The following is a 24,593-nucleotide window of genomic DNA, read 5'->3' on the forward strand; positions in this document are numbered from 1 at the left end:
CCAATGACAATCCTGTCCTAGAAAGGAGAGAATATCCTGTCAATATACCCAAGGCCAACTCATGATTAACCAAGACATGAATCAATGATTATAATCAAACATTGTTAGCAAATAAAACAATTTATGGCCAGTCGTATTTCAAATATTTTATTTAAAGTATAGAAAGTAAGACCCAGACTATTTGCTTTGTCAGTGATTTTGTAACTATACACCAGGTTAGAAATAGACATACATGAAAATATAGAGCACGAGATTCAAATTGTATAGAGAATTTCCTAATTTCAGATGAAATTCCTTTGGAGAATTTAAGGGAAGTTTAGATTTATGTACACTAATAAGCCCCATGTATGCAGTTTGTAATAATTTCCTTCAGGACATAATAAAAATTGACTTTTTTTAAAATTCAAAACCTTTAACTGAATTCGTTGGGTTTTATTATAAGATTTAAAAATAAATATTTTAATTAAGCTTTTTTATATATATATATAATTAGTTTATTTATTTAGGAAATTTAGAATGGTTTCATTACATAAAAACATATATGAATCTAATGCTGGGGTTCTTCCCATACCCCAGTGCTAAATGAAAATACGATTAATTGTAAATGTGGCAGATAAATTTTTAGTGACAGGTTAAATTTCTTTTTCTTTTGCATCTCCATTCTTCAAATGCCTCAAATAATTTTGGAATACTCTTTCAATAATCTTCATAATGTCACCGGTTAAATTAGAAAATCCATTTTTTACATAATAATACTTTGAATTCACCTGTCAAGTGTATAACTATTATATTATTTATGATTTAAAAGTTTAACTATCATAAATTAAAGCTATTTGATTTCAGAATACTTAATAAAATATTAGATATTTTGAAATGAGAGGATGGCTGCAGTGAACTACATGCTTGAAGGCATATAACTAAATACCAATGACTGAGAATATATTGGAATAATACTATTGACAAAGCAAATAAGCTGGAACATCTAGAGAGAGAGACCAAGTCAACAAGTTACATGAAATACAATTTGCAATGAATATATCAAATACTGGTTACTCCATTTTTTTTTCAATAGTTTGATTCTGAGTCCATCCAGTCTTTAATCTAAAATTTTCTTGAAGAAAAAAAAATGTTAAAAAACAAAAACACGATACTGGTCATCATCACTTTTAACATCCATGTTTCCATACTGGTGTTTTCAGATAAAGATTATCTCTAAAAATAACATGATTTGATTTTATTATAACAACTTTTTTTTTTCTTTTCATTCAGTACATTAGTTAAGTTCTAAAGTATAATTTTATCACAGAATGTCATAATGGAATGATCATATAGATTTAATGTAAGAAGTGGAATTAAACATGCACACTGACAACAAACCAACTAATTCAATTTCTGATATTTACAAATCTGTTCTCAAAAATATGAACAGGAAGCACAAGTATTGGAATAATAATTTCTCATAGAAAATTGAGTTGAAAAAAAGTATAAGCAATTCCACAGAAGAGTCATGAGAGCTATTTAAAACACACTCTATATTTAATTTTGAGATATTAGAGTATACAATAGCATCAATGTTTTTGTCGTATATCTCCGACCTAGTCCCTTAATTTCACTGCAGTAAAATATTGGCATGTGTGTTTTCAAATGGTTACCCTTACTCTTCTGATTTATTTCAGTTTCAACACACCATCTCAGGTTGAGGCATTTACCAAAGCTTTTTTTAAAAAAAAAAGATAAATAAAATTGAACATTTAAAAAAAACAAAAAAAAAACGGTAAGACTTTATACTTGATTTAGCATAGAATTAACTGACCATCAGAAGATAATGAGTGAATTAGATTTCTGTCCAGGTTACCATTGCTTTCCAACAGCTATAAAACCTGATTATTTTTCAATAACAATTTTGTTAACCTCACAAGAAAAACTATTTGGTTGTAGAAAGCTAGTTAGAGTTAAACATTAATTGATTAGAATAGAAAGCCACTGATCACATTAACAAAAAATTCATTAAGTTATAAAAATATTGAAACTGAAGAGACTCAAAATATTCCGCATTATAAAAGGCAAGAAACAGTTTTCAATGACTGTTTTAATAGATAAGATATTACAGAGTAGAACTGGATTGATGTAAGTTTTCTAACTGACTAGGAATCATTTCATTTCCTTGTAAGACAGGTATGATCATCCCACAGTCATCTTCCTTATAAATATAAGTCTTTGTACCAATGTACAACAAATAAATTATCAGTCTAGGTAGCTCCTAGAATGTTATTTATTTGAGTTATTTATTCAGCAATCGTTGATTGGAGTAAAATGTCTGCTTGTAAATAGTAACAAGTTTGTATTGTAACACTGAGCTCCTGCCTCATATGATTTAGTGAATTAACCAGTAAGCCAATGAGAGAGCCTATAGATGGTCACTACAAATAGGCTAGAAATAGCCAGCAAATCTCCTAACCACATTCTGTTATCTAAAAGGACACAGTGTATATTATGCATATGGAGTACAATATTTCTAGGGGAAAAAGATGGGATTGGCATACCCTTAATCGAGTCCATCTTTGCTGTCTTACTTAGTTCCAAGTGGTGTTTTTCTACTGTGCTGAAATCAAATCCCATAAAAATAGACTAATATGACAGTAAGCAAAAAGTATTTAAAACCATTACTAGCAGGCATGGCCGTGTGGTAAGAAACTTGGTTCCAGGTTCAGTCCCACTGTGCGGCACATCGGGCAAGTGTCTTCTACTACTGCCTCAGGCTGACCAAAGCCTTGTGAGTAGATTTGGCAGATGGAAACTGAAAGATGCCCATCATGTATATATATATATATATATATGCATTTATATTTATGTGTGTGTCTTTGTATCTGTGTTTGTCCCCCACCACCATCATTTGACAACTGATGTTGGTGTGTTTATGTCCTCATAATTTAATGATTCAGCAAAAGAGACTGATAGAAAAGTACTAGGCTTACAAAAAATAGGTCCTGGGGTTGAGTTCTTTGACTAAAACCCTTTAAGATGGTGCTCCAGCATGGTCATAGTCAAATGACTGAAACGTAGAATAATAAAAGAATATGCACAAAACTTTCTTTTAAATTTAAATCTATACTAATATACTGATCTATAATAGCTAAACTAAAATAGTTTAAGGTTGTCAAGAAGCCTGTTGAAAAAGAAACAATGTCACTCATAGTTCATAATAGTCATCATGCTGCAAACAGAAAGGTTTAACTGTATTTAACAGGTGTGAAATTTGAAGCATCAAAAGTATTACAAGGACAGGCAGAAGGTTATATGAAGAAGAAAAAAAGTACAGCATACCAAGAAGGAACTCGAATGAAGATGCTAAAGTTTGGTGAATAGAGGCGTGGGGAGGTTTAAGCCTCTTGATGCCAATCCACCTGAAACAGCCCTTACTTTTATGATATAAATTTCATGCTTTAAAATATCTTAGTTAAAACCTTCCATCAAAATTCAATGTTAGTTTATGTTTCAAACACCAGCTTAATAATGACAAAATTTATTTTACTAAATTTTCCATTATTATCAAAATTAACTGAAACAACAGCAGTGAATGTCAACAGAAATATAGCTTTCTTTCTCAGTTATATGTGTGGTTTCGAAACACACATTAAAAAACAATCTCTTAAATAAAAGAACAGGACAAAGGTACTTCCAATCAGAGTAGGAAAATCTCTAAGTTATGTTTGTTTCATTACTATTTAAACATAATAGCTCTAAATCCAACAAGAGTGACTCCCACTATTATGATAGCTACAGATTTAAAAGTAATTTTGAATCCATGGAAAAATATCATTAAGCCTGGTATTTTTGATTTTTTTTATAAATCAAAGTAAAGGGTAGCATCTATGACCCATTAGCATTTTTTCAGGGATTCTAAGAATGGTAAAGAAGAAGTCATTCTCAAACTAGAGACATAACCCAAATACTTGTGACAGAGATCTCCATCAAAGTCATCCAAGGACCAAATGGTAATGTTAACCCGAGCAATCTGATTCAGTTTACCATCCAAGAATTCAGAACGAGTGAATACCACAAGGAATCTTGTCCAACACTGGACTGGAACAGAATGGAGTGACCATAACAAGGTTTGAACTCGGAGAACAAACAGCTGAAACAAATGCCACAAGGTATTTTATTCTGTGTGCTAATGACTCTGCCCAAGTCTCCATCAATTTTTGCACAAATATATACATGTATATGTGTGAGCATGTATGTATGGCTGGACGTGATTGGTGAAGATCTCCAGAGGCTCGACATCATTTTGGAGGATGCAGAGGGATTGGCACAGGACTACCAGCAATGGAAAGCACTGGTGGACCTGGTCCACTCTACACATGATGATGTCTCTGGGACCACTAACCTGGGATGATCCCAGCCCCACCAAGTAAGAGCATCAAGCAAGCAAGCATATGTGTGTGTGTGTATCAATATATTAGGTCATTAAGACTGAAATGTTTGATTTTCTTATGCACCAAGTTTGATAGTCGTTAACTCTAATGTTTTATCCTGACAATTCTTTGTTTTACAACATTGAAGAGTTACATCATTTGAAATGCAATTCATGGTGTCTGATTATTTTGAGAGTTTTTTTCTGTAAATCAATTTTTGTGAACCCATGGATAGATCAAAAATTCATGTTGTTTATGAATATGAGTTCCATTGTGGAATCAATGCATCCCTGACAGCTTGAAAAATCAATGAGGTGTTTGGTGAAAATGTGGCAAATGAGTGCACTGTATGTTGATGGTTTGAGAAGTTCCAGTCTGGTGACTTTACTCTTGAAAATAAGCCCCATGGTAGACACATCTCAAACTACATATGAGTTAGCAGCAAGGTTTGATGTTTCAATTCCAACTGTATTGGACCATCTGAAACAAATTGGCATGGTAAAGAAGCTGGATAAGTGGGTACTACACATACTGAACGAGCATCAAATGACACATCATCTTGAAACTTGCTGTTCTTTGCTGTCGTGGCATAAAAGCGAACCATTTTTGCATTGTATTGTTACGTGTGATGAAAAATGGATTCTTTTCAACAATAGCAAGATGATTGGATAGAAAGTGCCAAAACACTATCCAAAAAAGAATATTCACCAAAAAAAGCTAATGGTGTCTGTTTGGTGGTCTAGCGCTGGTGTCATCTCCTATAGCTTTATGAGACCTGCTAAGTCAATTACAGTGGATGTATACATCAACCAATTGGATGAAATGATGAGTGAACTTGCAATTAAACAACCGAGATTGGTCAATAGAAACAGGCCAATTCTCTTGCAAGACAATGCTCAACCACATGTTGCACAAAGAACGCAACACAAGTTACAGGAACTGAACCTGGAAGTACGCTGTCATCCACCATATTCACCAGAATTTGCACCAACTGACTATCATGTTTTCCAGGCATTAGACAACTTTTTACAAGGAAAAAAACTTCAAATCTGAAGATGCAAAAACAGCCTTTCGTGATTTTATCACCTCTTGCTCTCCAGAATTCTTTGCTGCTGGCATAAGCTACCAATAAAGCGGCAAAATTATGTTGATAATTTAGGTGCATACTTTGATTAACTGCATTGCTCTTTGTTGAGATAAAGTAAAATAAACTTTCAGTTCAAAATCAGAGATTTCATTCTTAATGACCTGATATATAGACTATATAAAAGTTGTTCATAAAGATTTTGTCTACAGTCCATGGATGTAGTAAAAATAATATTTTAATATCTTAATGGCTGCAGTACTAATAAATTATCTTTAATAGTTTCAGTCAGAAGGACTGAACTTGTACCTGGCTTCTGACATTGCTAAGATTGATGTTCAGCTTAAACATCTAAGTGAACTTCAGTATGAAAAGCATTCCAGAAGGTTGACATTCATGAGAAAAATGACTGGAAAGAGTGAGGTTTGTGAGGTTGCAATAATACATTGAATAAAACAAATTTGAACAGAATATGTAACAAACTGTTAAAATAAAAAATAAACATTTTGGATTTTTAAAAATAAAAATGAATGGAATGTTAACTAAAAATGATTAGCTACGAATGTAGCTAATGCAATCTTGTTTTAAAAAATCATTTTACATCAGTGATGCTTTCTCAAAATGAAAATAAATTTCATATGAAGTAAAATATCCGTCAATTGTAAATAATGTAAAAAATGAAGTAAAATATATTCTAAAGCAGATATGGGTAACCTTTTCAAGAAACAGGATACATAAGACATGGGTCATAATCAGGCAGTCCACACTACTAAAAAAATCTGAGGTAATTTTTCATTAGGTGTGCCATTCAGAGAGTCCTGTGGGCTGCAATTTGCCAATGACTGCTCAAAAGTATTCAATAAAATCACAGTATGAATAAAATGGACTGAATGTTCCAAGTGCTAATATAGGTTTCTGACATTGGCCCAAGGCCACAAATTTATAGGGAAGGAGTACAGTCAAGGGCTTATTGTCTTAACCTTGGGATATGAAAAGCAAAACTGACCACACAGGATTTGAAGTTAAAGCATACAGAAATGTGAATAAACAACACAAGGCTTTTGTCTGGTGCTCTACTGATTCAATCATTCACCACCTTCTACTGCTAATATTTTAACATCAGCACAAGACTATCATTTTAAGAGAACATATAACAATGCATTAAAACAAATCCATTACTCAACTGCTACTTAATTTGATTAACCAAAACTGAGCACGATTGGATTTGAAATCAATGTGACTAAAAAGTGCAAAACATTTTGTCACTCATTGCCCTTCCTAGTGCTAATATTAGCAACAACATTTATATTACAATTATCAACTAGAAATTATTTCATTTTTGTATCTGGTTTGCAAGATTCTTTATGTGAATTCATGTGTTGAAACAAATTTTGTTGTGTCTAGGGAGAGTCATTATACCAATATTATTAACACATGCACTGGTTCGATTCCACTCCTTTAAGTCAATTGGTTAAATATCCAACTAACTAATTGATTGTTTGTTTAATTTGGTTAAACAGTAAGTCATTTGCTTTGTTTTTCAAATATCTTTTGTTGCTACTTCCAACCTTTTCAATGACTTTCAGTGTGTGTGTTAATAATATTGGAATAATGACTCTCCCTAGACACAACAAAACTGGAAATTATTTTCTATATAATAAAGTTAAATTATAATTTTGTTAGATTATATATTTCAAAATATTAAGGAGTTACTAATTAGGGGTTTTCAGATTCAACCTGAGATAAAATATGTAATTAAATTATTATCCTCAAACAACATAAAGGACAAACCTGACTAGTATATTAAGAAAAATAGCAGAGAATTTCATAAGAGATCATTAGAAGCCCAAAATACAATCCTATACAATATGTTTAATGTAATTAAGTTAAATACTTGACACAGATGTGTCTATGTGCTTTTCTGTTATGAATCCATTTCTGGTAGAATCAGAAATCGACTCTAAAAGAACCATTTCATTAATGCTCTTCAGAACAATATAGATTTTATAAGCTAGCAAGAGAGCCTCAATATGGTAGCTCAACCTGTTAGAATTAGCAGCCACATCACACCTTACAGACAGCTTTTCAAACAGTAGGGATACAATGTAGTCCTAGATATATTATACCTTAAAAGAAAGGACAGGCATAGCTGAAAAGTATTTAATTATAAGTCTGCTCAGAGTTGACATGGTGGTAAACAACAAAAACATGGAGCTCATAACTCACTACTCCATATCATATATTTCTAGAACATTAAACCAATGTAAAAACTATTGTTTGTCCATCTCTGACATGCCATCTGATGCTACAGCAAGCCAAATTTGTCACCTTGTTTTGACTCCTAACTGGAACATTCATTTTGCCTCTTGCCCTAAACTGGAGGTCTCTTATAGCATTAAGACATACGTTAATATATTTAATCAAGAATGTATGTATACATATGTAACGTACATGCTTATGGTTTTATGTGCAAAATATGTTCAATATACATGTGGTGACAGTGTGTAGTATCTATTACATATGTACCTCCACTTACTGTGATATGAAGGTCAAATATTCACTTATACACCAACACTATAATGGTATTGAATTAATGTTCTATTTATTGACACAATACTAGGTCTCTAATGAATTTGAATTTTTTTTTTTTGTTTAGATTTTTAAAACTAGACAAAGCATGGCAATAGAAAGAAAATCCCCATTCAAAAGGAAGGGGGCATATTACCTTGGTAAAGCAACATATCTGTTACTGTTATTCATATGAGGAGAATAGGAAAGTATGCGTCCAAGCCATAACAATAGAACAAAACTTATATCAATTTCAAATCTGTAAAATCAGATATCACAATCTCAGCTTAAGTGAGTAATATCTCACCAATTATTGGTTCATTTCTCTGCTTTAAGCATTCATTAAACCAAAAAGACAAAAAAAAAAATCCGAACTGCAGACTACTAAACAAAAAAGGCACAGATAGGATCCATCTGCATAAGGAATAATGAAATATTAAAAAAAAAATGAATAAAATAAAAATTGTGAAATGAAACATAAATTGTAGACGTTATGATAATTAGAGCCCAGAAATTTGCCAATATTGTTTGTTAATTAGCAAACCTTTTCCATTGACTGTATCACTCCATGTCTGGTATACAATGCTCAATTGTTCGATATGATTAACAACTAGTTTACAATTAATGTTTTAATTGGAACAGATTCTAGAAGAATATGCCAAAATAAACATTTGAAATACCGTGTGACATTTTTAATAAATATTGTTGTTAAAGAAATATTTAAATAATCATTGTCCTTCAAAACTGGCCTGGGGCTGGTTAGAATTAGCTGCAGGACTGCATAAGGCAAGTTCTGGGCTTTGAGTCATCAAACTTTTATATAAAGGGTTAAATGCTGATGTAACACTTGGTTTTAGAACATATGCTGTATTCTTCGGAGAACAAAACAAAAGTGGTTCTTTAATAGCTGGAGTCTTCCTACAAAACAAAAGAAATATTGTTTTAATAATGCAGAAAAAAACAAAATACCATTTTAACATAAATGAAATATAAATTTTATCAAGCCTAAAGATCAACTAATAAGAATTGCAGTTGCTTCACCTGCTAGAAATAGTTATTGAATACCAAATCCCCTTCGTTGTCATGTATCGTATGCTTTTGCAGCATGCTGCTGACACTATAATGAAAACCTTCCCGATTAAGTCCAAGTTCTCCTATCAAATGTAGCCATAGCTTCATTGTGACTTTCTCATAGTTCTTTTCTTGGCAGAGATAACGGGGTGGCTCCAATACACAAGTCCTTTGTTTCGATGACTGCTATACATGACTCAATGGCTTTGAACTGTTTGATCACCCTCCCTATTCTCCTGATTTGGCTCCATCTGACGATCATCTATTCCCCATCATGAATAAACACTTAGCTGGGAACCAGTATCATAATGATGATGATGTCATATCTGTTGTTGATTTTTTTTACCAACAAGATGAAAGCTTCTACACCAATGGGATCCAAGCACTGCAAAACCGATGGAGGTGTGTGGACCAAAAGTGGGGGGGCTATGCTGAAAAGTAAACCTCTTTTGGTCACATTCTATGAAAATATCTTGGCCAACCTATGAACTTTTCAGCCAGCCCTCATAGTACTGGTCTACATGGTACCAGTAGCAGGTCTTATCAGCCTGTTTTGAGATCCCTGACCAGTCTGATAAATCACCCTACCATCTCAAATAAAGGATACATTGAATGATGTAGTCTCTAATATACAAAACAATGGGCTGGTCACTTGGATTGCCTATTTCATAAGTCTGCTTGATCAGGGTTAAACAAGAACTCTAAATGGATTCTATCACCAAAACAGTTCTCTGTGCTAGCAGCACTCTGATCCATTTCTAAATCTACATTGCATGCACTAAACAAACTCCTCCTAAATACCTGCACCTTTCATGCAAGCACCACCTACATTATTCGAACTGAAAAGTAACTACTGCAATTGAACCAGTCTCAAGGAACTGTAAAAAGCATAGACATGGCTTCTACTGTTTTGACAGGCTTTTTCTTTTTTAAACATACACACACACACACACACACACACACATATATATATATATATATAAATAAAATATATAAAATGTATATACATATATATATATCATCATCATCATCGTTTAACGTCCATTTTCCATGCTGGCATGGGTTGGACAGTTTGACTGAGGTCTGGAGAGCCACCGGCTTCACAGGTTCCAATGTAATCTGGCAATGTTTCTACAGCTGGATTCTCTTCCTAATGCCAACCACTTCAAGAGTGTAGTGGGTGCTTTTTATGTGCCGCTGGCACAGGAGCCAGTCAGGGGGCACTGGCATCGGATATACATTATACATATATATATATATATATATATATATATAAGTCAACAAAAGTAAGAATGGAGAAAATCACATTTCTATTTGGTGATTACATCATACAACACATACAATCATTTCTGTTGTGTCAACATATTCAAATACAGAAAATATCAGTTAAATTAATATATCCCAAAATAAGTTACCTTGGATGTTATTCTACTAGCATTTATTGGTATCTGATTGTTGGATATAGTTAACTTAGTTCATTTAACACTGAGTGTTTTATTGATATTTACCTGGATTTTTTTAATATCTATGTATGTATATATATGTATTATAATATAAATAATATATATATATATATATATATATGCATATATACACACATACATGTACATGCCTACATATATATATGTATATATACATTCATATATGGGTAAAGGACGTCAAAAAAACGTGAACAAAATAAGAAACAAGAACATAAAAAACTTTTTCGAACAACGAAAGAAACAAATAGAGAAACGAGACAGGCAACATAAAGAACACTCCCTTCATCAGTTGTCCCCTGTTTTATCTACTCCATGCTTCAAAGGTAGGGACAAGACGCGACTTCGTTAAAACAGTTCTTCCCACAAAGCAAATTAAATAAAATTTGGGATTTTTTGCAGAGTGTTAAAGTGGTAACAAAAACAGGACAGTGAGAACAAAACAGTAAAAACAAATGGTGAGGGCTGTTAAACCATAACGAGGTGAAGTGGTGAACACTGGAAAAACGAGCTTTGAGGAGAGACAGGCAAAAGCACATCATGTCTTTAGGAAGGAAGTGGAAGAAAGAAAAATAGATAGCCATTGGTCACGTGTGAGCAACGAGAGTCAAGGAGGAAGAGTGAGAGAGAGGGAACAGTGATGGGGTGAGGAGAAGAATTAGAGAAAGGGTGGGAGAGAAAATCAGAAAGGAAGAAGAACAAGAGAGAGAGATAGAATAGAGATAGGTTGTAGAGTGCTATATATATATATATATATATATATATATATATATATATATATATATATATATATATATATATATATATCAGGTCATCCCATAAGTTCTGTCTGAATTTTGAATAAAGAAAGCAAGTGATCAAATGTTATATTTAATTGAAATTTAATCATCAATGTACTTTCTCTGATTATCTATGACTTGTTTTCATCTATATACAAGCTTTTTAATCCCATCAATGTAAAACTCTTTTGGCTTCAAAGCGAAGAACTCTGAAATGTCAGTTTCGACCTCCTCATGGCTTGCGAAAGTTATGTCCCTCAAATGATTCTGTAAACTACGAAACAAATGGTAATCTGAAGGAGCAAGGTCGGGAGAATAAAGGTGGATGAGGAATTTTTTCCCAACCAAGCTCTTCAATCTTCTGTGATGTAATCTTTGCAGTGTGGGGTCGCGCATTGTCCTGATGAAGCATCACTCCTTTTCGATTCACTAAAGTGGGTCTTGTTTTCTTCAAAGTTTGGTTCAAACGCTCTAATTGCCGACAGTAGACTTGAGCATTGATTGTTGCATTAGATGGTAATAGTTCAAAGTGAATTACTCCTTTGTAATCCCACCAGATAGAGAGAAGAACCTATTTTCCATGAAGTTCCCTTCTCGGTTGTGATTGAGCTTTTTCCCTTTTACCAAGCTACTGTTTACAATGTTTAACATTTCGATAGAAAATCCATTTTTTGTCACCAGTCACAAGTCTATCCAAAAAGGGTGAAATGAGTTCGTGAGAATGGAGAGAAGAGCAGATGTCAACTCGGGATTTGCAGTTGCTTTCGGACAATTCATGAGGTACCCATTTTCCAAGTTTAGGAACCTTTCCAAGTTGTTGAAGATGATGATGAACAGTTGTATGGTTTGAACTAAGCTTTATTGCCAATTCTTCAACTGATAATGCAGGATTTTCTTCAAGTAATGCCTCAAGGAGTTTATCATCAAACGCAACTGGACGTCCTGTTCGATCTTCATCTTCAAGGCTCAAATGTCCACTTCTGAATTTTGCAAACCATCTTCTGCAAGTTCTTTCATTCAAGCATTCTTTCCCATAAACTGAGTGTACGTTTCGAGTCGTTTCGGCTGCAGAGTTTCCTTTTTTGTACTCATAAAGCATTATGTGCCTGGGTTCTCATTCCTAAGGTATTTCTCGATGTTATTATTATTATTATTATTATTATTCAGGTCACTGCCTGGAATCGAACTCAGAATCTTGGGGTTAGTAGCCCGCACTGTTAACCACTATGTCACAGGCATAAGGTGTAGTGGTTAAGAGCGCGGGCTACTAACCCCAAGATTCCAAGTTCGTTCCAAGCAGAGACCTGAACAACAATGACGCCAACGCCACAGCCACCACCACCACTACTACCATCACCAAAAAATACCTTAGGAATGAGAACCCAGGTTCAAAATTTCCCCAAGACACCTAGTGACGGCTGGAGGGTATATCAGCCAAAACGTTGTGTTAACAACAAACAAGATGAGGACAAATAACTGTCAAATGTAAATAATGTACATAATTCATCATCTCTTATATATAGAACTGTAAAACCAAAATAATTCGTATCAAGTAAATTTATTATATATAGGCACAGGCATGACTGTGAGGTAAGAAACTTGCTTCCCAACCACATGGTTCAGGGTTCAGTCCCACTGAGTGGCACCTTGAGCAAGTGTTTTCTACTATAGCTTCAGACCAATCAAAGCCATGTGAGTGAAGTTGGTAGATGGAAACTGAAAGAAACCCATCATATATATATGTACATCTATCTATGTGTGTGTGTGTCCCTGTGTTTGTCCTACTACCACTGCTGCGGGCTTGTTTATGCCTTCATAACTTAGTGGTTCAGTAAAAGAAACAGATAGAATAAGTACCAGGCCTTAAAAAAATAAGTCATGGGGTCGATACATTCAGCTAAAAATTCTTCATGTCTGCTGTCTAATGACTGAAACAAGTAAAAGAAAGATACCAGAATAGATATATAGACTTTCTACGTAGAGAGATGAGTTTTCCTCATCTTTTATTTTCTATTTGTTTCAGTCTTTGGACTGCAGCCATGCTGGGGTACTGCCTTGAAGGGTTTAGTCAAACAAATTGACCCAGTGCTTATTTTTTAAGCCTGCTATTTATTGTATTGGCCTCTTCTAAGTTACAAGGATGTAAACAAACCAACACTGGTTGTAATCAGTGGTGGGAGACAAACATAAAGAAATACCCATTTTCACACACACACACACACACACATAGAGGCTTCGACTGACAAGGCTTTGATCAGTCCAGGGCTATAGTAGAAGATACTGACCTAAGTGCTATGCAGTGGAACTGACCCCAAGACCACAAGGTTGGAAAAGAAGCTTCTTAACCACACACACATGTATCATTGCTCTAGTTTCTTTTCTTTTTTTTAAATAATAATAATCACATATTCTTTCAGAATGTAACTTACTTGGCACTTTCAACACATGTAGCTTTGATTCTCTCACAACCATCAGGAGGTTCTCTCGCAAAAGAGTATGACATATTGGGCTTAGGACTGGATACAAATTTGGGTTCAGGAGAATCTACAACTGAGAAATCTGGATCACCTATAAAAGAGATAAAGTAGATAAGTTGTTTCTTCATTAAAAAAAAAAGTAGATATTAACCAACTAGCATCATTTGTCAAGTAGGAGTAGCTTCTGGCATTATCAGAATGAGTTGTCACAAATTAGAATATGTCAATAGCTTCAAGAATAGTTGTGTGTAATCACTTATCCACTACTCAACCAAAATGACTCACACAATCTGTAATGGGAAACCTTGCTAAGATCAGATCTATAAAACTTCTGATTTATATATTTTATATCTGAGCTCTGATTACTTCTTGTTATTGTTATCAACCTTTTACCTGCCATGGAAGCACAAAGCCTGTGTTCAAAAGCTCTACTTGACCTTTTGAGAACTATACCTCTCTAAATCATCCACTTAGCTCCACAGTATAAACAGACACAGAGAATTCATTTCAAGCACTTGATGCCCCACTGAGAAGGCAACATTATGATGACCCAGGGTCCTGTTGACCCTTAGGTCATCCTAATGAGAAGGTTACTGTCTCTACCACCACTACCACTAAAATGGCGTAATAGACAAGGCCCTCTTTGCTGTTATAATAACAACAGCTAACTGCCACTAACTGACCAACCAACCAACCAACCAACCACTCTGTAAATACACTCATGCAAATAAAATACAAACATTTGTAACAAACATTGTTACATTTTCTTTTCACAACTTGTAAATATATTTTCCATACCCATTCTTGAATCGGTATTCATTGAAATATCAAATTTTGTTAGTTCATAAATGTATTACATACTAGAATTGCATCATTTACATTCATGTACATAACTTGTCCAAACATCAATACACAAATACATTTATACCAGTAGCAAACGAAAATCATCCAGCAGGGGTGGTGAAATTACTAAATCTAGATTTTTGCCTCTTTTCAAGTCATTAATAGCAAGCATCCACTAGCAACTGCATACTTAGCCCTTTAGCATTTAAACTAGCCATATCCAGCCCAAATATTCTACTTGCTTTATGTTCAAACTAGCTAGATCTGGCCTCTTACACATATCTTAAAATGTCATTCTAAAAATATACAATCACTTTATTAAAATCTCAAAGCTATGAGATTATGCAGGATTAATTGAAAACAATGTGAATAAATAAGCATTACATTTGATAAAGTAATCTGAATGCTAAAGGGTTAGACAAATTTAGCCTCTACTGATAGAGAAAAACAGTGATTGACAGGATTGGCAGGCAGGATAAAAATTTAATAATAGCAAAAGAAGCAGTATTATTAAAAAAAAAAATCCACAAAACTGCTGTATTCATCACTATAAAGCTTCTCATAGATTTATAATGTTAAAGAATACAGAAGTGTAGCAGCAAGCAGAGAAAAATCATCCAGCAACAACAGCAGTAGAATTGCTAAATCTAGATTTCAGCATATTTGCATGACACCAGACAACTTTCATCTGTTACTAATGTTCCTCTGTGCTTTTTAGTATTATATATCTATGAGATAATTTTCTTGAGACAAATATTGCAGTGTTGTGGCTTTCTATAGTATATCCATGTTAAGATATACAGAATGCTATTCTGAACTAATACTGCTTCTGCTGCTAATATTGAATTTAAATCAATGACTCTTCAATCCACAGAAGTGTATCAGCAGCAGATAAAAATCATCCAGCAATAACAACAGTAGAATTGGTAAATCCAGATTTCTGTGAATTTATACATCATTAATAACAAGCATCCACTAGCAACTGCATACTTAGACAAATTTAGCATCTACTCCTATATGTGACACCAGAGACACCATACATACATTCAAACATATATACTGTTTGCAATTGGCCACCATTCAGTTACAGTAAATTTACTAACATTTACAAATCATTTCTTCCAGACTTTGACTGTCCAAGCAAAATCATTTGATCAGGCTTTCTCTAAAATTTCTAGCAGGAAATCAGAAAATTTTATGAGAATATCTATGATGCCCCACACAGACACTACTTCCAATAGAATATTAATGAGAAGAGCCAGAAATAGCAGCCAAACCATCCTCAAATTACACTACCCTATCGTCCTGAAAAACTGTATAATGTAGTCCTAAATATGCAATAACAGAGAAAAGAATGGGTCTACGTGGATGAAGAAAAACACCTAACTATAGCAGCAGGAAAAGAAGGCGATGAAGAAGTAAACTTCTTAATCACAGTTATACCTACACCTGTGCCATACATGTGCCTTACTACATGATCGCAAATTTAAAGGTCATTGATGTACCATAGTCATCAAAAAATATCTACATTTCCAATATGTAGATAAATTAAACAGCCAAAATATACACGTGTAAATGATATATCATGAACTGACTACCATACTTGCCAATAATCACTAACATCATCATTTTGCATCCTCCTTCCATGCCATCATGGGTTGGACAGTTTGACAGAAGCTGGCAAGTCAGAAGATTGCACCAAGCTCTGTCTGCTTTGGCATGGTTTCTATGGCTAGATGTCCTTCTTTTACCATGTATCTGAATATTCTTTTGTCCTTCTGATGTTCTAATTAATTTAATGCTGGATGCCCTCCTTTTATCAAATATCCAAATATTCTTTGTCCTTTTGATATCCTAATTAATTTAATGCTTCTTCCCACATAACTGCCTGTTTGCCATGTGAACAGTATTTCAAGTAAACTTGAGTTTTCAGTGTTTCCCTTAATCAACATCAATAAATACACATTTCATTGTGTTTAATATGTGATGAAGTCAATACAATTTCACTAAGTTATTGTAAGGCTGATGAGCTTCAACAAAACAAAATGTATTTGAAGCTGCTTCCCATACCTAACAATGAAAAATTACTATTGATCATCAAATAATATATTTGTCACATATCTGAACATAATTTGGCTTTCTAATATTCAAATTAGTAAATAAACTTTCACCTACATAACTGCTGAATTATCATAGGAGGATAGTATCTCACACAAATTTATCATTAATCTCTATTTCACTATATATGTATGTATTTATGTATGCATGAAGGTATATGGCATAGCAGTTAGTGTATTGGCTCACAATCATAAGGTCATGACTTCAATTCTCAGTGGTGCATTGTATCTCATAAGCAGAACACTTAATTCATATTGCTCCAGTCCACTCAGCTGGCCAAAATGAGTAATTCCTGTAGTTCAATGTGCTAGCCTTCTCACATTCTGTGTCATGCTCAATCTCCCTGTGAACTATGTTAAAGGTACATGTGTCCGTGGAGTGCTCAGCCACTTGCACATTAATTTGATGAACAAGCTGTTTCATTGATCATATGAACTCATCATTATAACCGAAGGAGCGCCCCAGCATATATGTATGTATGAGAAATAGGGATAAAAACAAGTTTGAATTATAGTTCCTGCACATGTTTCACCATTATGATTGCTTGGAGTCCTACAGTAGGTGTCCCAAAAAGGTAGGGAGAGAGAGAGAGAGAGAGAGGAAGAAAGTGGCTTTTTGCTTTTGCCTTTATCCTTCCTCCTCTCTCCCAGCAACTTTTAAATCTCTCGTACTACGAAGTGAACTGTTTTTGCCAACCATGTCCCATAAAGGAAGTCAGACTTATAATAATATATCTATATGACTATTTACTGGTTCTATACCCAAGATTTTTTTACATATTTCATTTGTTAATTATGAACCTTATAATTATTACATAATTCCCAGCTTCCAAAAACAGCTGTTTAGTTAAAAAAACTAAGTATCCTTCCTTAGTATTCTATTTTTATGTCCTATGTAAACATATTTCTATAAATATATATATCTTCTGAATATATGTAGTTACATATGTCTATGTATATCTATATCTATTTATGTACGTTTATCTATGTCAAGCTTAATCATGTTTATCTACATCACTATCTCCATAGCTCACCTGGATTTCTCTTACAGCCACTCTTGATGTCATGGACCAAGTAACGGATTAAGAATTTAGAATTTAAGTTTAAATCATTTGAGCAATACTGTTTTCTATACTGAGCATATCTAGTTTTCACCTTTTGACTCTGTGTGTGTGTGTGTATGTACACACACACACACACACAGATAAGCATTCATCTTGTAATTAAATGCAATGGTATTCAACACATACAAGCTAGCACAATATTCATTTCTTCTTAATCAGAAACTGCAACCATCTGGAATTCCTTCCCCACTACACCATGATTCTTCTCACAGAGATACTCAGGATGAACATCAAACACATCAATGTCACCAGTCTCAGAGGCTTGTAAAGGTCAAGGGCTCAGTACCTTCTTCTTTTGATTGACCAATTCAAAAACCAAAATACTTCACTATACTTTCATTTAACATATCTTTTATCTTTTACTTGTTTCAGTCATTTGACTGAGGCCATGCTGGGGCACCACCCTGAAGGGTTTTAGTCAAACAAATCAACCCCAGGACTAATTTTTTAAAGCCTGGTACTTATTCTATCAGTCTCTTTTGCTGAACCACTAAGTTACGGGGACATAAACACACCAACACCAGTTGTCAAGCAGTGGTGGGGGACAAACACAGACACAAAGTCACACACATAGATACGTGTGTGTGTGTGTGTGTGTGCTGGTACCACATAAAAGTACCTAGTACACTCTGTAAAGTGGTTGGCATTAGAAAAGGCATCCAACCATAGAAACCATGCCAGCAAGAAAACAGACATTAAAGGATGATGATGATGAACTTGTCCACATTTATTTAAATACTGTGTAAGGGATTTTAAAGTGTAGCTCACTATTAACAATTTCCCTTCCATTCTTGATTTCAAAACACCCCAGTGTGTTGTATAATAAACCAAATATATTCCCTTGTTCTTTTTTTTTTAACTTTCAAATTTAATTGCAAAACTAATAACATTTATTACTTATTTGAAACAATTACACAATAACTGACCTTATTTCATGTTTATAAAATACTGAACAACAGCACAGCCAGTATACAAGAGCTTTACTATCATCCAGAACTAATAGATACATTTAGTTGTTGAATGTTTTGTGGAATAATATTAAAAAATAGTTAATGTGAAAAATATGTGATAAATGGAATAAGAGATATCAAATGATTCCTATAAGTAAAAAGTTGTCTAACATGCTTGTGAAAATGGATAAGAAGTAGGGGAGTTGATTGTAGACAATAAGTTGAATTGTCAAAAGAAATTTGTTAACCAGAATAAAATTGATAAAAACTAATTTAACCTTTTTGATATCAAATTGCTTGACACTGCCTCTGATGCTATGATACAAACTTCCTGTTTAAAATGACCTAAATCAAAACTTACCTTATTAATTTATATTTCAAACACCATTTTAGTAATGTCAAAGTTATTTTATTAAATTCTTTATTATTTTCAAAATTAATTGAAACAAAGGCAATGTATTTTAACAGAAATATGGTAACAAAAGGTTTAAAGAGAACTAACTTTAATTTTCAACTTGTAACAATAATATTGGCACATGGTCAATAATTTTAGGGGAAGGGTAAATCGATTACATCGACCTCAGTGTACAACTGGTACTAATTTTATCAACCCTGAAAGGTTGACAGGCAAAGTTGACCTTGACAGAATTTGAATTCTGAGTCTAAAGATGAACAAAATGCTGCAAAGCATTTTGCCTGACATGCTAATAATTCTGTCAGCTCACCACTTTAAACAATAATAATAATATTGCAAAAAAGTAATGCAAAACATAACTGTTAAAATTTGGTTGCCTTAAAATATGTCAAAATTATTTTCCTATTAAGCAGGAGAGACACAAATTAGAAAGTGAGATTAGCTAATTTAATCTGACTCACCTTTTTCTGTATCTGTTGAACTATGCTCTGATTTGCTGGCTATTTGACTAGATGGTCGAGAAGTGTCTATATGTGCATTTGGAATAACTGGCATTGCAGGGCTAACAGAATGGGACCTATTTGCTGTTGAAGAACTACTGCTATTGCTACTAACTGAAGATACCTCTCTGCTCTCAAAACAACTTGAAGGAGTCTGTGTATATAAGGTCCGTGTTGTTGCCAGAGAATTGGGGCCATTATTGTTGGCATTGCAACCACTTAGTGAATATTGCTGGTGTTGCTGTTGATCAGGTAAGGGTGCTCGATGGCCATCAGGAATATCATGAGTCTGTAAGGAAATCAAACACTGACATTGTAGTGCAAAAGATATTCAAGACAAACGTAAGGAGACAATATATAACAAATACTGAGCCTCTTAACCCTTTTGATGCCAACCTGGCTAAGACCACCCATGGTTCTGTGATACAAACTTTCTATTTTGAAGTGATCAAAATAAAAACTTTCCTTTGTAATTTCATGTTAATTTATGTTCCAAACACCGGCTTTAATAGTGACAAAATTATTTTACTAAATTCTTCACTATTTTCAAATTAATTGAAACAAAGCCACTGTATATCAACAAAAATATGGTAATGAAAGATTTAATTAAGACTAGATCAAAAATCAAACTAAATGGCAATTTATAAATTTTCAATATAGAAAAAGAAAGTCAAGTGCTTTTATTTCATTTTACCAGCAGAAATGTCATTTTAGACAGTGTATCTAGAAATCATTATCATCATTTTTCCTTCATTTTATTTCACCACCATTTTCTTTCATGCACTGGAGAAGACACATCTAATCCATTTACAATGGATTAGATATGTTTTCTCCAGCACAGCATGTCCACTAAAGTGAACAATGTTTGATAGAGTGTTACTAAGCTAGGTGAATCTGTCAATGGTCTGTTGAGGCTGATCTTTAACTGTTGCTGCAGGCCCCACAAATACCTTGCAAGGGCCTAGTTGCCACATGATTTCAGTACTTTCTTCTGATAGTGAAGCTGAAATTACTATAGGCAGAGGACAACCTGTTCATGCACTGATGCATGTCAAAACTCTGAATGTGCAATGAGAGCACAGTCATCTGCTAACAGTAATTTGCTTATTCATATCTTCTTTCACCTTGCTTTTACCTAGAGTCTTCTCAAAGTTGAAAAGCCTGTCATTCTTCCAAGAATGCATCAATCAGCTGAAAAGCACTTCCCATCATGAATTGCTTTGGCATGGAACGGCCATAACAAGACAATAAACTTATCAGGATAGTTGTACTTAGCCATGATCATCAAAAGCTCTTCATGACTAACAGTGTCAAATACTTTCTACAAGATCAACAAAGCAAGCCACTGTAGCAACAACAGAAATTGCAGAAAAGTGAGACAGCATGTTGATGAACCACAGATTGGAGTGTGTTGGTAAGTGACTTCATGCAAATCAGCCAAATAATCTTCAAAGGAATTGTGGTGTACATTCTACAATGTCTGTATGTATAGCAGTACTATCCTAGATGTGGTGGGCAGTATTTTATAGTGGATCTCACTTGTGTTTTGTAGAGGGTTCATGGTTGTTGGAGAATGAAATGTTTTCTAGCTCTGAAGAGGAAGGTCAGTCTTTGTAATGCTGACTAGTGTGTAACCTATTTCACTGCTTATATTCAGCATCTTGTCAACTACTTCTGTTGGTCCATTTGCTTTCCGTACTTTCATATTACTAATTGCCCTTTCAACAATGTTGCTGTCTGGTTCTCTCTTGGACCTAGTTAGGGAAGTCCTCTCTCCCATATTTTTTTGACCTCTCATAGAAGTGAAAGCTAGTGCACTGTTATTGTTCAGTTCACACTTTGCATTAACAACATCCTGATTTATCTTGACACATTGCTTTGCAATCTGGACTGCCTCATACCTTTGATCCTCACACAACAGAACAGTGGAAAGCTTTGACATTCAGCTTCTCTCCTTGATAAGTATACCTGACATCTAGATTCTTTTCAAGCAATATATTTCTTTTCTAGTGATTTCTTTAGAAATATATGAGTTCAAAAAAAAAAAAAATACAAAAACATTTCACTCTATTATATTCCTCACTCTCCATATTCTTCCATTCTGTCTAGTTTTGTCTTTGTTTTTACCTTTTATGTACCATTCCCCCACCAAATCACCTTCACCTGACTACTGACATGACATGACAATTAGGAAAATGATAACAATGATGATAATTCAAATATTTGCTAAACAAAATACATTGCTAAGCAATAATTTTCAAAAATACACAAAAGTTTCTAAGCATAAATATTACACAAAAAGAAAACTTCTGATTACAAGCACTTTTTGAAATAATGATACATTTCAAAAATCATATAATCTGATTTATTTACACTGAGAGAATGGCACAACTTAATTATTTGATATCTAGTAATATAATGAATAAAAATAATTTCAACTGTTTTTCTATTTTTATTTTCTTTAAACCAATAATATATTTGTGAAGAAATATGTTACTTAACAACAACAGTGGAATCAATTCTTTTTTAAATTGCCATTTTTTGTTTATTTTACAACTAATTCTGATTATATCAAAATAAAATTTTCAAGTTTGAATGACATGTGATAAGAATCTTGAAGCTTCAAAAAAATTTTGTATCCATATCTTTTATCTTTTACTTGTCTCAGTCATTAGACTGCAGCCATGCTGGGGCACCACCTTGAAGAATCTTTAGTGGAATGAATCAACCCCAGTACTTCTTTTACTTTTTTAAGCCTGGTACTTATTCTGTTGGTCTCTTTGTCGAACCACTAAGTTACAGGGATGTAAACACAACAGAGGCTGTCAAGCAGTGGTGGGGGACATCGTCAGACACAAAGTCACACACACATATGCAATGGGCTTCTTTCAGTTTCCATCTACCAAATCCACTTACAAGGCTGTTGAAAACAGTTGCCCAAGATGTCACATAGTGGGACTGAACCCAGAACCATGTGGTTGCTAAAGAAACTTCTTACCAAACAGCTACACCTGCACCCATATTTACAAACTTTATTAAAGAATTTTTGCCAATACAGGTTACCACTAGTTTTCTTGGTTTTTATTTTATATCCAAGTGAGTGAAACTTTATGAAGCTAACATTTTAGTCACCGAAAATAAAAACAGAAATGGAGAGTCTCATCACCATTATGTTTTTTTAACATCCACTTTTCCATGCTTGTATGGGTTGGATAGTGTTTATTGAGACAGATTTTCTACAACTGGATGCTCTTCCTATCGTCCACCCTCACCTGTTCCTACAGATGTTTTTGCAGAAAATTGGAAACAAATGATACTGCTTCTATGACAGTGACACACATTTATGACTATCACATGATGTCAAGACAGAGACACAAACATACACCCACACACACATATACATAACTGGCATTCCATCAGTTATGACAACAAGGGTTCCAGTTGATTCAATCAACAGAACAGTCTGCTAATGAAATTAATGTGCAAGTGGCTAAGAACTCCATAGACATGCAGGGAGATTCAGCTTTGACACAGAATATAACAAGGCTGGCCATTTGAATTACAGGTACAGTTTATTTTTGCCAGTTTATTTCATGGACCAAGGCAACATGAAATAAAGTGCATTGCTCGAGGACACAACGTGGTGCCTGGAATCAAACTCACAACATTATGATCATGAGCTGAATATCCCTAATCACGAAGCCATGTGCTTTCATACATATATATATACACACACACACACACACATATATGAATATATATATATATATATATATATATATATATATATATATATATATATATATATATATATAATAGGCTTCTTTCAGTTTCTGTCTACCAAATCCACTAGCAAGGCTTTTGTAGAAGACACTTGCCCAAGGTGCCACCACACAGTAGGACTGAACCTGAGACCATGTGATTGGAAAGTGTATTCCTTAATCACACAGTTACACCTGCACCTAGAGCCATCTCCGTGCCTTCATATCAATCAAATAAAAACATGAAAATTAAGTTGGAGATAAAATATTGCTCCTATTATTATTATTATTATTATTATTATTATTATTATTATTATTATTATCATCATCATCATTGTTATTATTATGGTTGTTTATAATGCTTCCAAAAATAAAAGAAAAATTGTATTGGAACAAAAAACAGAATAATTATATTAAAAAAATTATTAATATACATACATTATCTTCATCTTCCATTAAGGAAATAGATTTTAAAACTAACTTTTCAATCTCCTGAAAAATGAAAAAAGTAAAAATGAAATTTAGAATGTAGATATACACTATACGCATCCAAATCAACATTATTTAAATTTTATTTTTCCTTGTTAGTATGGGTTAAATAGTTTCATGATATTCTGTATCTCATTATCTCAATTTTATTGAATTGCCTTTTGAAAACCTGTTTTCAATTCTTTATAAATCCAACTCTAAGTAACCCTTCACTGCCAACATCCATAACATCTCCACCCAATATGCATTTATACCAATATAGTAAGCCACTTTTACCATTCACTTCTGATTAGCCATACATGTGAATTAACATTACCTCTCCCATACAAAGAACTTTTTCAATTAACTTCAATAAGAACAACTTCTATGGCTTCACATTTTAGTATTCTTATTAACATTATTAGCATCTCAGGTCATTAGGTTTCTTTGACATCCAATTTCATTTAGATTTAGTATTACACACACATACACACACACATAACTGAGTGTCTCACAGATTGCAGCTACCAATTCCACTCATAA

General features: G+C 33.7%; 1 protein-coding gene across 2 annotated transcripts in view; it reads right to left on the reverse strand.

The window, feature by feature from the left end:
* Positions 1–1,154: 1,154 nt before the first annotated feature.
* LOC106870206 (glucocorticoid-induced transcript 1 protein) overlaps positions 1,155–24,593 on the reverse strand; it is a 41,682-nt gene continuing 18,243 nt past the window's right edge. The window contains exons 4-8 of one of the 2 annotated variants that reach the window (XR_016241574.1): positions 24,021–24,074; positions 19,783–20,110; positions 13,825–13,963; positions 7,213–8,985; positions 1,155–6,899 (exon numbers count right to left, since the gene is read on the reverse strand). Coding sequence is in view for 1 of the 2 variants with exons in the window: in XM_014916208.3 (XP_014771694.1) it covers positions 8,796–8,985; positions 13,825–13,963; positions 19,783–20,110; positions 24,021–24,074 (711 nt within the window). In the remaining variant the exon portion in view is untranslated. Of the gene's footprint in view, positions 8,986–13,824; positions 13,964–19,782; positions 20,111–24,020; positions 24,075–24,593 lie in introns of both variants that reach the window. The other variant, XM_014916208.3, reaches the window with a different exon arrangement.

The sequence above is a fragment of the Octopus bimaculoides genome, chromosome 4, assembly GCF_046866305.1.
Source record: "Octopus bimaculoides isolate indiv1 chromosome 4, ASM4686630v1, whole genome shotgun sequence".
Taxonomy (NCBI): Eukaryota; Metazoa; Mollusca; class Cephalopoda; order Octopoda; family Octopodidae; genus Octopus; species Octopus bimaculoides.